Genomic DNA, 13,030 nt, shown 5'->3' on the forward strand with positions numbered 1-13,030 from the left:
TACCTACTGTGGTACGTCACTGGAAAGTTAGCACCTCTAAAGAGGAACTTGCTTCCCTGGCAGCAAAACTCGGAAATGGCAGAAACCAGCAGGGAATGATAAAAACTAGAATTCCTCAACTTTTTTACTGTTGAGAAACCCCTGAAACATCCTTCGGGCTTCGAGAAACCCCAGAAGTGGTGTGATTGTGCAGAATATGATTGAGAAGCATAGCTGTGTAGCAAAATTTAAAAATATATTTAAAAATTAATTAATTAACACTCATTCAGGAAACCCTTCCAGGGCAATCAAGAAGCCCCAGGGTTTCACAAAACCCTGGTTGAGAAAGCCTGGCGTAGGAAGCATGCATGTTATCCCTTTTAAGAGGCCCTTGTGGCCTGTTGGTTGCATTTCAACATAGCCAGAGAGAAAACCAAAAAATCATCAAGGTTAGTGCTGTCTACTCAGATTGGCAGGGGTTCTTCCTTGGTTTCTGGGAAAGGTCTTTCATCTCACCTACAGCCTAGACCTTTTAAACTGGAGACGCTGCAACTGAACTTGGGATCTTCTGCAAGCCAAGTAGGGGGTTTTCCCTTCAAATAATAAAGCCAGTGGACTGTACTACAGGCCAACAAATCTGCCTGTTCAAATGGAGTATTAAATTAACCGCTCCATTAATACACGAGTCAGCAGCCTTGACTGGCTCCAGCGTAAACATGGAAGGAGTCTGCACAGGGCTTTTTACCTATTCCCAGTCCGAATAAATCCCTGCCGTCTACACTGAATTCGATTTCCTCTTTGATTTTGGGCGCTTTAAATTTTCCCTCTGCAACATGCATGACTGATCCGGAGTGACCCTACCTTCCCCCCGTGATATCCAGAAGTGGATATAACCCTCGATATTCGAAAAATTGGCATCAGTAAGTGCTGCTTTTTGCCAGTAAGCTCCCTTCTCCGTGCCTCGTAGCAAAACAGTCTTCCCTGATGCCAGGGTGTCAGTTCAAAGACTTCCTGGTTCCCGGTTGCAAGGCTTGTCTTAAAGTGACCGCGCTCCAGAAGCCCTAACTCTCAGCAGAGATTTACCTCTTGGATTTATTCCCCCCCACCCCCGCTGTCTCCAATCCTCCTCCCTCCCCCCATTCAAGAAAAGAAAGAAATAGACTCCTGCTGCGCTTTGCTCCCCTCCCTGCCCTGAGCTTTCCCAAACAAGTGCAGAACACTTTCTGTTTCAATTGGGGGGGGGGGGTAGAAGAAGACCCGAGTTCAAATCGATCTGAATTCAGCAGGATCCTCAACGGAAAAAACAAAGTAAGTGCAGAATCAGCCCAGAACTCAGTCACCACAGCTGGTAACAATTCCAAAGCAGCCTTTACCTCACAGAATGTTCCCGAAAAGCCCTGAGGGCACACACAATGGAATCCGTTGACCAGATTCTCACAGCGTCCTCCGTTTTGACACGGGTTGCTCATGCATTCATCAACTTCTATTTCACAGTTCTTTCCAGCGAAGCCACGATGGCATAAGCAACGATAGCCGTTCACCTCATCCTAAAAGAAAAGAAAAAGCTGAAAGCGATACCCTCGTTGCAAGAGACTCACGGGCATCTTCCCTAGATGTTAAAAAATCCCTAATACCCACTTGTTTTCCTTTGGTTTTTTTTAAAGCAAGCCCACTGAACCTGATGGCGTAAAATGGAATTGTCACAGCCAATTTATGCTGACCCCACAGAAAGGCAAGAGAGGTTCGGAGGTTGTTCTCCATTGTCTGCCTCCGTGTAGTAATTCTCAACTTCCTTGGTGGTCTTCCCATCCAAATACTAACCAATTTAACTTCTGAGAGCTGGTGATCTAGACCAGGTCACTGACAACTTGACCTGAATTACACTTGACTTTACTTATGTTGTTCTATGCAGGAGTGGCCAAACTATGGCTCTTCAGTTGTCCATGGACTACAATTCCCAGGAGCCCCTGCTAGCATGTGCTGGCCGGGCTGCCACGCTGCCAGGTTAAAGATAATTTTAATCCTCAAAATAGGAGATAATTTCCTGTCGGCTATGCTTCCCTTACACTGGCCACACAGGAGCCTCTTTGAAGCAGTTGTTAGACTCACAGAGTGGGAAGGGACCCATAGAGGCGATCTATTCCAACCCGCTCCTCCGTGCAGGCTCAGCCTAAAGCGTCCATGAGTTCAGAGCATTCTAAAGAAAAAGTGATCATTGAACAGTCCGCCTTACCTTACAAGTCCCTCCGTTTTGACACTGTCCACGGCAATCATTAATATCTATGGAACAAACAGGTTAGATGTCAAAAATTGCAGGAAAGCCTACAGAGCGAAGGCAAGCAGTGTCTTGAATTCATCATATCAGTGATCAATGTGATGTTTTCCAGAAGGGGTTCGCAACACAAGGCTGAGAGAACCGAAAAGGGCTAATTCTATTTCAGCTGAAAGGCAAGAGGAAAGTGATACATCTGAGCAAAGTCTTCCAAGGCCAAAGTTTAGTTACGTCCGGTTAGTTCATTCCATAACCCGAAAGCTAAGGCTTTTGATGCAAGGAAACGACCGCCAAAAGGAGGCAGCATTAAAAATGGCTCTTTGAGAAGATTGTGATGGTTCAGAAGTCGAAAGAGAAGACAGGAATTACAGAATAAAGCTCTGATTTAGTCTAGGAGTAAAAAAAAGAAGAAGCTCTTTTAGGGTCAAAGGCAGATACTAAAGATTAAATACTGACTGATGTGACAATTTAGTCCTTTCCATCCTGGAATGCAGTCACAGTAATATCCACCAATAAGATTTTTGCAAGAATGAGCATTAAGACAGGGTTTCCCTTCACACTCATTAGCATCTGTGAAAGAAGAGAAAGAAAAGCAGAGAGTGAAGAACAAACCCGGCAAGAGGCTGCCCTTGCACCAAAGCAAAGCTTTCCCAAATATCAGCCGCGCAAATGGCTCGCAGAAGGAGGGGACCCAGTGACAATGCTGTGGCACATCCGCAGATATTTTCGGCACGCAGCATCCTCTTCCTGGATCAGCAAGGCTCAGGAATTCAGGGTTCCAAGTTGAAGTCGCCACACATGCTGTTTGAACAGGCTGCTGTTTCTTATCTTGCTCCATAGGGCAAGGCAACATTAGTCTGGGGAACTGTGAGCGATCACTGTGCCACTAAGGGGGTTTAAATTGGACGTATATCCTCCAATGTTTACGAATGCGAGTGAAAATGCTAGGACAGGCACTGGCTTTGGAGAAGGGAATATTTATTTATTTAATTGAGTGATATCCTGCCTTTCACCCCAGTGGGGACCCGAAGGGGCCATTCTCCCTGTCCTCTGTTTTAGCCTCACAAAAACCCTGTGAGGTAGGCTAGACTGAGAAAGTGTGACTAGCACAAGTGCACCCAACCCAGGATGCTTCCTCAGCATGAGTGGGAGTTCGAACATGGGTCTTCCAGATGCTAATCTGACGCTCTTAGCCACTACGCCACACTAGATGGGGGTCTTTGCTATAATGTGATGCAATATAAGATTAAAACATCCACGTGACAAATTTGTCGCTGGGTTGTTACTCGTAAGCCAAAACTGGATACTTGGATAGTCTCATCTGTCAAGGGGTAATACACATTTATACTCATGTTGTGAGAGATCTGGGGACCAAAATGCCACTTTTCTGGTCTAATCATGTCCTGTACACCATTTTGGGGGGAGGGAGTTTCAAAGGTTAGCAAAACATAGCCTTTGGCCCCTCATCTGCAGGGACTCTGCACAGTCCAGAGACATGCACACACCACGGGGAGGGGCGGGGAGATGTAGGTCAAGCAAGATGCAAGAACAGAGCACACCCGAGCCAAAACAAACCACAAAAAGGTGCAGTAACTGAACACCACAGAGCAGCCCTCGTTAATAGCCACCCCAGAGGTCAGGACGTTACTGTTACTGTCATGCCAGAAGTATCATCATCCACTGCTTAGGGAATGCATCAAGGCAGGGAAGAATGCTCCACATTGCAGAGTACAGAGCCCTGGAGCTCAGAGGTAGTGTGGTGGCTAATTTAAATCAAATCTTGGGAGAATTTGAGTGTTAAATTAAGCGACTGACATGAAATCCACCACTTTTGAACATTTTACTGATAATTTGAACAAATGCCACCCCCATCACCTTGTCAAATCACCTTCAAGTGTCCAGACTTACCAAGCTGACAGGTGGACCCAATCCACTGCTGTGGACATATACATTCAAACCCGTTAATGCGATCAACACACGTTCCGCCACTGGCGCAAGGGTTAGAGGCACACTCATCGATATCTGGGGGAGGGAAAGAGGGTCTTGAAGTGACTTGAGACGATATGCACACTTTTTCAAGGCAGAGAGGACCTAGCCACAAACTTCAAGAGAGGGGTGCCATCAAACTGCATGGACCATCCCGAAAGCCATTACCCCAAACTCAGATATAAAGGCACTGGGCTTTATATCCAGTTTGGTGTAGTGGTTAGGAGTGCAGACTTCTAATCTGGCATGCTGGGTTTGATTCTGCGCTCCCCCCACATACAACCAGCTCGGTGACCTTGGGCTCGCCACGGCACTGATAAAACTGTTCTGACCGGGCAGTGATATCAGGGCTCTCTCAGCCTCACCCACCCCACAGGGTGTCTGTTGTGGGGAGAGGAATGGGAAGGCAACTGTAAGCCGCTTTGAGCCTCCTTCGGGTTAGTGAAAAGCGGCATATAAGAACCAACTCTTCTTCTGTCCCAAAGAGAGTGATTGAGGCTATATGTACGCCTGGTTAAATCCCTTATGTGGAGCGACCATACTAAGTCGATTCTTGCACCAGTTTGGTGTAGTGGTTAGGAGTGCGGACTTCTAATCTGGCATTCCGGGTTCGATTCTGCACTCCCCCACATGCAACCAGCTGGGTGACCTTGGGCTCACCACGGCACTGATAAAGCTGTTCCGAACGAGCAAGGAATATCAGGGCTCTCTCAGCCTCACCCACCTCACAGGGTGTCTGTTGTGGGGAGAGGAAGGGAAGGCAACTGTAAGCCGCTTTGAGACTCCTTCGGGTAGAGAAAAGCGGCATATAAGAAGCAACTCTTCTTCAGTCATATAAGGGCTCTCTCACCTCCCTCACAGGGTATCTATTGTGGGGAGAGGAATGGGAAGGTGAATGTAAGCCTCTTTGAGCTTCCTTCGGATAGAGAAAAGTGGCATATAAGAACCAACTCTTCTTCTTCTTCTTCTTCTTCTTCTAAAATGTTCCGGTCATGAGTTTAAGAAGGAGAAGTTGCAGGAATAATCCTGTGATATTTTAAAAAATGTAATGTAGAAAGCAGCCTTCAAAATGCAGGCATTCCGGACCTCCCTGAACAACAGTTGAGCCAAATGTGAAGGCATCTTCCGAATCATGCTTCAGTATTACCCACACACCCTTCCTTCCATTGTTGAAGTTACGCTTACGTCATGTGACAGAATGTTTAGAAATCCCGGCTCAGACGAGAGCCTGGCAGAACACAGCGGCACAGCAATAAGCAGTTTAAGCAAGGTAGCAGGAGCACATAATACAATTTCACATGGCCTATTAGGAGCAAACAAGTTCAGCTGCTCTTATTAAACTAGTTAGGGCCTTGTTTACGTAGCCGGTAAATCCCAAAAGGACGATGCGGCTTTTGCTTGATTTAGGAACAGGATGTTCCCTGGTCCAAACTTAAGAATTTGCATACCTGTCTTTCTTTTTTTTTTCAAAACTCACTCTCTGAGTAAGAAACATCTTTGAGCAAGGCCAGAGCAAACAAGGCTTACTAGACAAAGCTAGATTCAAGTGGGTAGCCGTGTGGGTCTGAAGCAGCACAACAAGACCAAATCAGAGTCCAGTGGCACCTTTAAGACCAACAAAGATTTATTTAAGGCGTGAGCTTTTGAGGGCAAGCACTGGACTCTGATTCTGTTTTGTCAGACAAAGCTAGGTGAAAGAAAAAGGACATACTAATAAGTCGTCATATTATACTCTGATCTGGATTGCCCAGGCTAGCCTGATGTTGTCAGACCTCAGAAGCTAAGCAGGTTTGGCCCAGCTCAGTGTTTATATGGGAGACCACCAAGGAATACCAGGGGAACTACCCAGAGGCAGGCAATGGCAAAACCACCTCTAAATTGTTTAGAACAGGGGTAGTCAAACTGCGGCCCTCCAGATGTCCATGGACTACAATTCCCAGAAGCCCCTGCCAGCGAATGCTGGCAGGGGCTTCTGGGAATTGTAGTCCATGGACATCTGGAGGGCCGCAGTTTGACTACCCCTGGTTTAGAAGACCCTATGGAGTTGCCAGAAGTCAGCTGAGATTTGATGGGATAGCAAAATCACTTGTCAAGTAATAAGAGGTAAAGCTCTTGGCAGAAAGAATGGAACCCAATACCCAGTGCAGATACCTCTAAAACTCTACCACCTAATGGAATCTTGTAGCAAAGCTCTTATTCCCACACACATGTGAGTCGTGTGGCAAAGGCTTTTTGCTGTGATTTTCTAGCTAGCATGTGCTGCTGTGATTATGCAGTACTTCTTTGGCAAGTTGGGCTGGAGTCCCCTGCTTGCCTCACAGCAGTTATGGGGAATGTTATTTTAAAAAGCAGCAGGAGCTTAATTCAGCTTGGAAATGAGGCGTGGAGGGAGAAGCAGCCCCTGCCTTCCACTCCTGGCCATTTCCCCTAGCTAAAACGTCCCTGGTTAGGAGTTATTTGCATAAATTTGGAGCTGTATGTGAAGTATTTGCTTTTAATGCACAGCCACTGAGAGGCTGCAGGGAAAGGGAGTCAAGTCCCAGGAACTCCAGCCTGACTCATGAAAAATGTAATGTGTAGCCTGGCTTTTAGAGGCAATCCCAAATTATTATTATTTAAAAATATGTATACTCTTTTCCGCCCGATGACAGCTAACAGTCAACTACTGTGAAATAATTAAAACTGACAGTAAAATACACATAAAACCATGTAGTAAGTAATAAAAAATTCAGCACTACAGATGTCATGATGAAGAATAAGCAAAACTGTATGGAACTGAAATGCTCCTGACAAGTACCCATCTAGCAACCAGCTAAAACCAGAATATGGCTCTTCCTTCAAATGTGCAATATTATTTATTTATTATATTTACTTATTATTTCAATTTATTGCCCGCCTCTCCCTGAAGCCTAGAGGCAGGTTACAACACCTGAGTAAAACCCCCAATAAAACAGGCATACAAACAAAAGATACAATTACAATCAAAACCCCGTGGGGATAAAGATGCTGTGGCCAAAACATTTCCCAGTCCAACAATCTTCCCAATAATATATTCTGGAGGGGAAGGGTGAGCAGAGGGTGCAGATGAAATTCACTAATGCCACTCCTGCAGGGGGGGCCATGATCTTCCTTGCTGCCCAGCCTCAACCATAGACCTGGCGGAAGAGCTCCGTTTTGCAAGTCCTGGGGAACGCTGAGAGTTTCCGCAGGGCCTGCAGCTCCTCCAGGAGCATATCCCACAAGGTTGGGGCCAGGACCGAAAAGCCCCTGGCCCTGGTCGAGTGTAAACGTATTTTGGATGCAAACGTATGCCACTCCAGTCAAGAAACAAAATTCACGCAACCCAAATTTTGTCTTATCAGGAAGAAATGTGATGCCAGGCAAAGACAAGAACTATGATGCACAGCCGCGTTTCATGGATCATTCAACTAAGAGCTATACCTTTTTGTATAGACAATACTATAGAGCAGGGGTAGTCAACCTGTAGCCCTCCAGATGTCCATGGACTACAATTCCCATGAGCCTCATGGGAATTGTAGTCCATGAGCATCTGGAGGACCACAGGTTGACTACCCCTGCTATAGAGAGCACAACTCTAGTGCCAGTTTATTGCATGGTACTTTGAGGAACAAGCTGTACCTACCAATAGCACACGTTGGTCCGCTCCATCCCGCTGGACACTGACACCTGAATCCTGATGTAATCTCATGGCAGGTTCCACCATTAGCACAAGGATTTGACACACACGCGTGCTCAGCTAGTGAGAAAATAAAATGCTCTTTAGGTTTAGGATTATTATTCTGTACACACAAAGCAATGGCATTCCTTCCTGAGAAACTTTAGGGGCCTTCATGTATGGGGAGTCTCCACAGTAATACTCCGTGGATTCGGCAACGCATCTCTCTGCTCTTGCTGGAATCACCCACCAGAATTCTGGGAGGTATATACTGTTTTATAAGCCATGGATCATGTAATGTGTTAAGAGTTTCATGTCTGGGAAGTCCACATTCTCCTATGGAAGCCTGCAGGATGGGGTGACCTTGGGCCACCCTTCGTCTCTCAGCCTAGCTTCCTTCACAAAGTTATAAATACATAAAAAATAAATTCATTCATGACCCAGCTCAGCTGGCGACCTTCACACCAATCACTCAGTCAAACCTACCCTCTACAACTACAAAAGTGGGAAAAGACAATTGTATATACTGGCCTGAGTTCCTTGATGAAAGGTAGGAATAATGAATGAAATAACAGAATGTATTGTTGCTGGGCATGGTGTGCTATGCACTACCATTTAGTTGTCTTTGGGGGGTAGTCATGACGGAAAGACTGGCAAAATGCATTAATTCCCCTTTTTTCAAATCACTAAGACTGCGTATAGCAGGGGTAGTCAACCTGTGGTCCTCCAGATGTCCATGGACTACAATTCTCATGAGCCCCTGCCAGCATTCTGTAGTCCATGAACATCTGGAGGACCACAGGTTGACTACCCCTGGTGTATAGGAATCATTCCCTGTATAAAGCATTTCAAGAGGCTGATTTCTCTACAAGCAAACATAAAAAATCTACATCATCTTGCAGTTACTGAAAATAGAGATAATCCTCTTCTTCCCCCTATATGGTAGCTAAGATAACTTCCCATTTTAAAAAAGTAGGGCATAGTAACTCAGTAGGGTTTAGTAGAAACAGTAGTATAAACATAAATCAGATACATTAATTTATGGCCATAGACCAAAGATAAAATGTTTTAGCAAGAAGGTCAGCAAACAAAAATAACTTCATTAATTATGGATAAATATATAGTAAATAAATAAAATCTCCTCTTACCAATTTCACAGTTCTTTCCAGAATAACCATCTTGGCAAGCACAGCTATATTCATCAGGTTCTGTATTCATGCAGGTTCCCCCATTCACACATGGATGATGATTTCCACAATAGTTTAAATCTAGAATAGAAAGGGGGGGAGGGAGAGAAATCACTTGATATGAGAAGACACAAAACTGCTATTTGGAATATCCTCCCTTTTTAAAAAAGAGTAATGTCTTAAATATATAGAAACACACACAACTATTCCGTCTTTGACTTGCTCGCTGCCCTGCCATCTCCATCTCTGCCCTTGGGGCAAAGACAGGATTGTCCAAAGACGTAGCAAAAAACAAAACAAAAATTGTGCAAAAACATATTCAGATTACATTGTGCCCAAACATTTTGCAGATGCTTCTATAGCTCTGACTATACAGTTATGCAGTTTTAGTTGCACAGTGGTCTAACTTACGGAAGTTAGAGAGTAAACATATGCAATTTAGTTTGGGCAAAGTACCCAGAATCAATGTTGATTTAGACACTTTTTGGACTAATCCGATTTGAATTGACCTTCCTCTGAAGTTAAACTGCCTGAATCAGCCTTGGAAAACTGTGATTCAGGCCAACATTTTCTTTCCCCATCATCTGGGGTGGGGGCAGGAGTTTGAGGTAGAGGCACCAAATTTGCAGCACAGCTGTAGGAGCATCTCATCAAAAAAGCTGCCCAAGTTTCAAAAAAAGAAAAAAAATGGATCCAGTTCTCCAGGCACCCAAAGAGGGTACCCCCATCTGACCTCCACTGTGGTGAGACAAGAACAGAGAATCTTTCCCCCCTTGCCACTGGAAATAATGGAAGTTGGACAGGTTCACCGTTTTTGGCTGCCCAAACTGGACCTCCTGGTCCAAATTTTTGGAAATGATGGGGTTCTTTTGAGAGATGCTCCCACAGCCATGCTGCAAATTGGGTGTGTCTAACTCAAACCCCTGCTCCCCCAGACCATAAAATAGACAGAGAGGGAAACTTTCCCATTGACTTTAATAGCATCAAATCACTTTGAATTTGGCTGGATCTGACTCAGGAAAGAGTTGCTTTGGATTTGGCTCAAAGCTAATTGGGCTGAATCTAAAACAGTCTGAATTTTATTTTTTTTTTTGCATGTGCCCATTAAAGAATTCTACAAAAAAATTGTTTGAAGGTGTTCCAATCTCCGTACTGCACCTGTATAACATCCGAAACATTTTCATGGATTTGCGTTTCTGGATAAATATATGCACTTTTCACATGTTCAACATCAACTGCCTTTTTACCAATTCTTTTAATTCTGCTTTTTTTTTTTTTTTTTAAGAAATAGCAATTCTGGGGGGAAGATTTTTATTTCTATTCCCATAGATCTCCCTGAAGAAGTCTACGCAAAATGTATAGAGGCAACATAACTAAGTTAATTATTTATTTCCAGTGCACTATTGTTCTTTGGGGGTTTCCGACCCACCTCAAAGCAACCGGTGCTTTGCTTTCGTCAGCTTCCAATCCAATCTTTATTATTACGATCACAGACTCAGAGATTTCGCCTGCTGTATTTTAAGCAGGAATGTGGCATAGGGGAGTTCAGACAAACAGATGCTCTTAGTAGTGACTACGCAAATGCATAAACAGCTGCTATTCCATTGCTGGTTAGGAATGAGATTTCATGGATACTACGAAGGAGAGTTCGGTACCTTTGTTGCACAGCAGCCCACCCCAGTTGGTTTCGCATTTGCACTCCCAGGGGTCAGTGCAGCTCCCGTGGGCGCAGCCTGGGTAGGGGACGCATTCATCACAGAACTGTCCTTGCCAGCCATAATTACACCTAGAGGCAAGTGCATGTTAAGGGTTAGCAACATGAGGGCCAATTATACATGGCAGACACATTCAGAGCATCACATTCATTTATCGCCCAGCGCCTAAGAATGCTGGAACTCCCCCCTTTCAAGATCTGTACGTCACTATGCATGGATGTGAAAGCTGGACCCTGAAGAAGGAAGGCAGGAGGAGAATACACACTTTCGAATGAGGGTGTTGGAGACGAATGCTGTGAATACCACGGACAGCCAAAGTTACCAACAAGATAGTTGTAGAGAGGAGCAAACCAACTATGTCATTGTGGCTGAAGCTCACTTACTTTGGACACATCATGCAATCAAACTAGCTAGAAAAATCATTAATGCTCGGCATGGTCAGCGGCAAAAGGAAACGTGGTCGCCATAGGATCTGCTGGCTCGACATGGTCAAAGCCGATACAGGGTTGACCATGAGCAGTCAGAGAAAGGGGCGCATGGCGAAGACTTTCCTATAGAATCGCCAAGGATCAGACACGACTGAATGGATGACATCATACTTTAGGATTCTTTAGGCTGATCCTGCCTTGAGCAGGGGGCTGGACTAGATGGCCTGTATGGCCCCTTCCAACTCTAGGATTCTGTGATTCTGATCATGTACTAGCCACATTCTGCAAATGTTTCACAAGAAAACTCTGATTCCTCAAGAGACTCAGATGAAAACAAAAACAGTCACTCCCATGACGGTGAGAATATAAGACACAGCCATGTTGGAATATAAAAAAATACATAAAAACCGACTTCAATATTTTTCACACAAACTAACAGCTCGTATCACGATGCTGCAGGATTGCTGACAGGCCTGGAAAGAAAAGTCCTGTGGCTTTAAGAAAGGCACAGTGTGTGGAAACGGGCAGTTGAAACTTTCCATGGCACAGAGGTATTTATCACCTTCTAAATAACATCCTGCTGAGTCTCCATTAAGGGTAGGACATTTATTTCATAAGAATTGCTGGTGATCCTGCAGTAAGCGACTGGGAAGAGCCTGGGTCATTTATTTTGCAATAGGCTCCCCCAGGAGATGGAGGACTCTCTTAAAGCACAGGCTGAAGGGCCATCTGTCGGCTTGGCATTCTGGCACTCAGAGATTTAGACTACATGATCTCTAAGATCCTGTCTAGATGATATAGCATCTTCATGCCCATGGCAGAGATGTGGAGCGACGTTATGGCTGGGACTTTCTTCTTTTCAAAAAGGTTGTGGGAGTCTGATCCTGAAAGCCAACCTGGCGATGTTTTGGTGAGGTGGGGGCCCAGGCAGTCTTTACCTGGCTGAAGAGGCTTGAAAAGACTGGGGGATGAGGCAGCAGAAGAGACAGGGACCCTGGAGGCAGCAGAAGGGAGAGGTGGTGTTCTCTCTCTCTCTCCATGTCCCATTTTCAAGCATCCTCAAGGGAAATCTCACCCGGGTCTCCAATCAGCTCTGGCACCGTGAGAATGGCTTCCACGATCAGAAGACGAGGAGTTGGGTTTTATACCCTGCTTTTCACTACCCGAAGGAGTCTCAAAGCGGTTTACAACTGCCTTCCCTTCCTCTCCCCACAACACCCTGTGAGGCAGCTGAGGCTGAGAGAGCTCTGACAGGACTGCTCAGCAAGGAAAACTCTAACAGGACTGCGACTAGCCCAAGGTCGCCTAGCTGCCTGCATGTGGAGCAGTAGGGAATCAAACGCAGTATGCCAGATTACAAACTGCTGCTCTTAACCACTACACCAAGCCCTGGTGGGCTCCTTTCGAAACAAGAAAATCCTTGTCTTGAAATGCTGCCAGCACATCCCTGTGGTGGCTGCAGGGATGCCGTAATGTGTGGAGCTGGGCTCCAAGTCCCCATGGCTATGAAATGCAGAAGGTGAATGGAACATTAGAAGCCACTTGAGATGAGTCGTAGGAGAACCACAGGTTGTGTGTTTTTTTCCCCTTCGGGTGTCTATGTGTGGGGGAAATTTCCATTTCAGGAGGAGGAATTATTATCAAGAATTTCTCTGCTGACACCAAAGCTACTAACTTAATTGAACAAAGAAGAAGAAGAAGAAGAAGAAGAAGAAGAAGAAGAAGAAGAAGAAGAGGAGTTGGTACTTATATGCCACTTTCCCCTACCTGAAGGAGGCTTAAAGTGG

The 13,030-nt window shown here is 45.2% G+C and overlaps 1 protein-coding gene across 2 annotated transcripts in view; it reads right to left on the minus strand.

Moving 5' to 3' along the window:
• JAG2 (jagged canonical Notch ligand 2) overlaps positions 1–13,030 on the minus strand; it is a 108,848-nt gene that overhangs the window by 30,279 nt on the left and 65,539 nt on the right. Inside the window, exons 6-12 of one of the 2 annotated variants that reach the window (XM_077323861.1) lie at positions 10,756–10,886; positions 9,062–9,181; positions 7,881–7,994; positions 4,160–4,273; positions 2,708–2,821; positions 2,213–2,259; positions 1,353–1,526 (exon numbers count right to left, since the gene is read on the minus strand). In XM_077323861.1, the coding sequence (XP_077179976.1) occupies positions 1,353–1,526; positions 2,213–2,259; positions 2,708–2,821; positions 4,160–4,273; positions 7,881–7,994; positions 9,062–9,181; positions 10,756–10,886 (814 nt within the window). The remainder of the gene's footprint in view (positions 1–1,352; positions 1,527–2,212; positions 2,260–2,707; positions 2,822–4,159; positions 4,274–7,880; positions 7,995–9,061; positions 9,182–10,755; positions 10,887–13,030) is intronic. The other variant, XM_077323862.1, reaches the window with a different exon arrangement.

This window comes from Paroedura picta, chromosome 2, assembly GCF_049243985.1.
Source record: "Paroedura picta isolate Pp20150507F chromosome 2, Ppicta_v3.0, whole genome shotgun sequence".
Classification (NCBI taxonomy): domain Eukaryota; kingdom Metazoa; phylum Chordata; class Lepidosauria; order Squamata; family Gekkonidae; genus Paroedura; species Paroedura picta.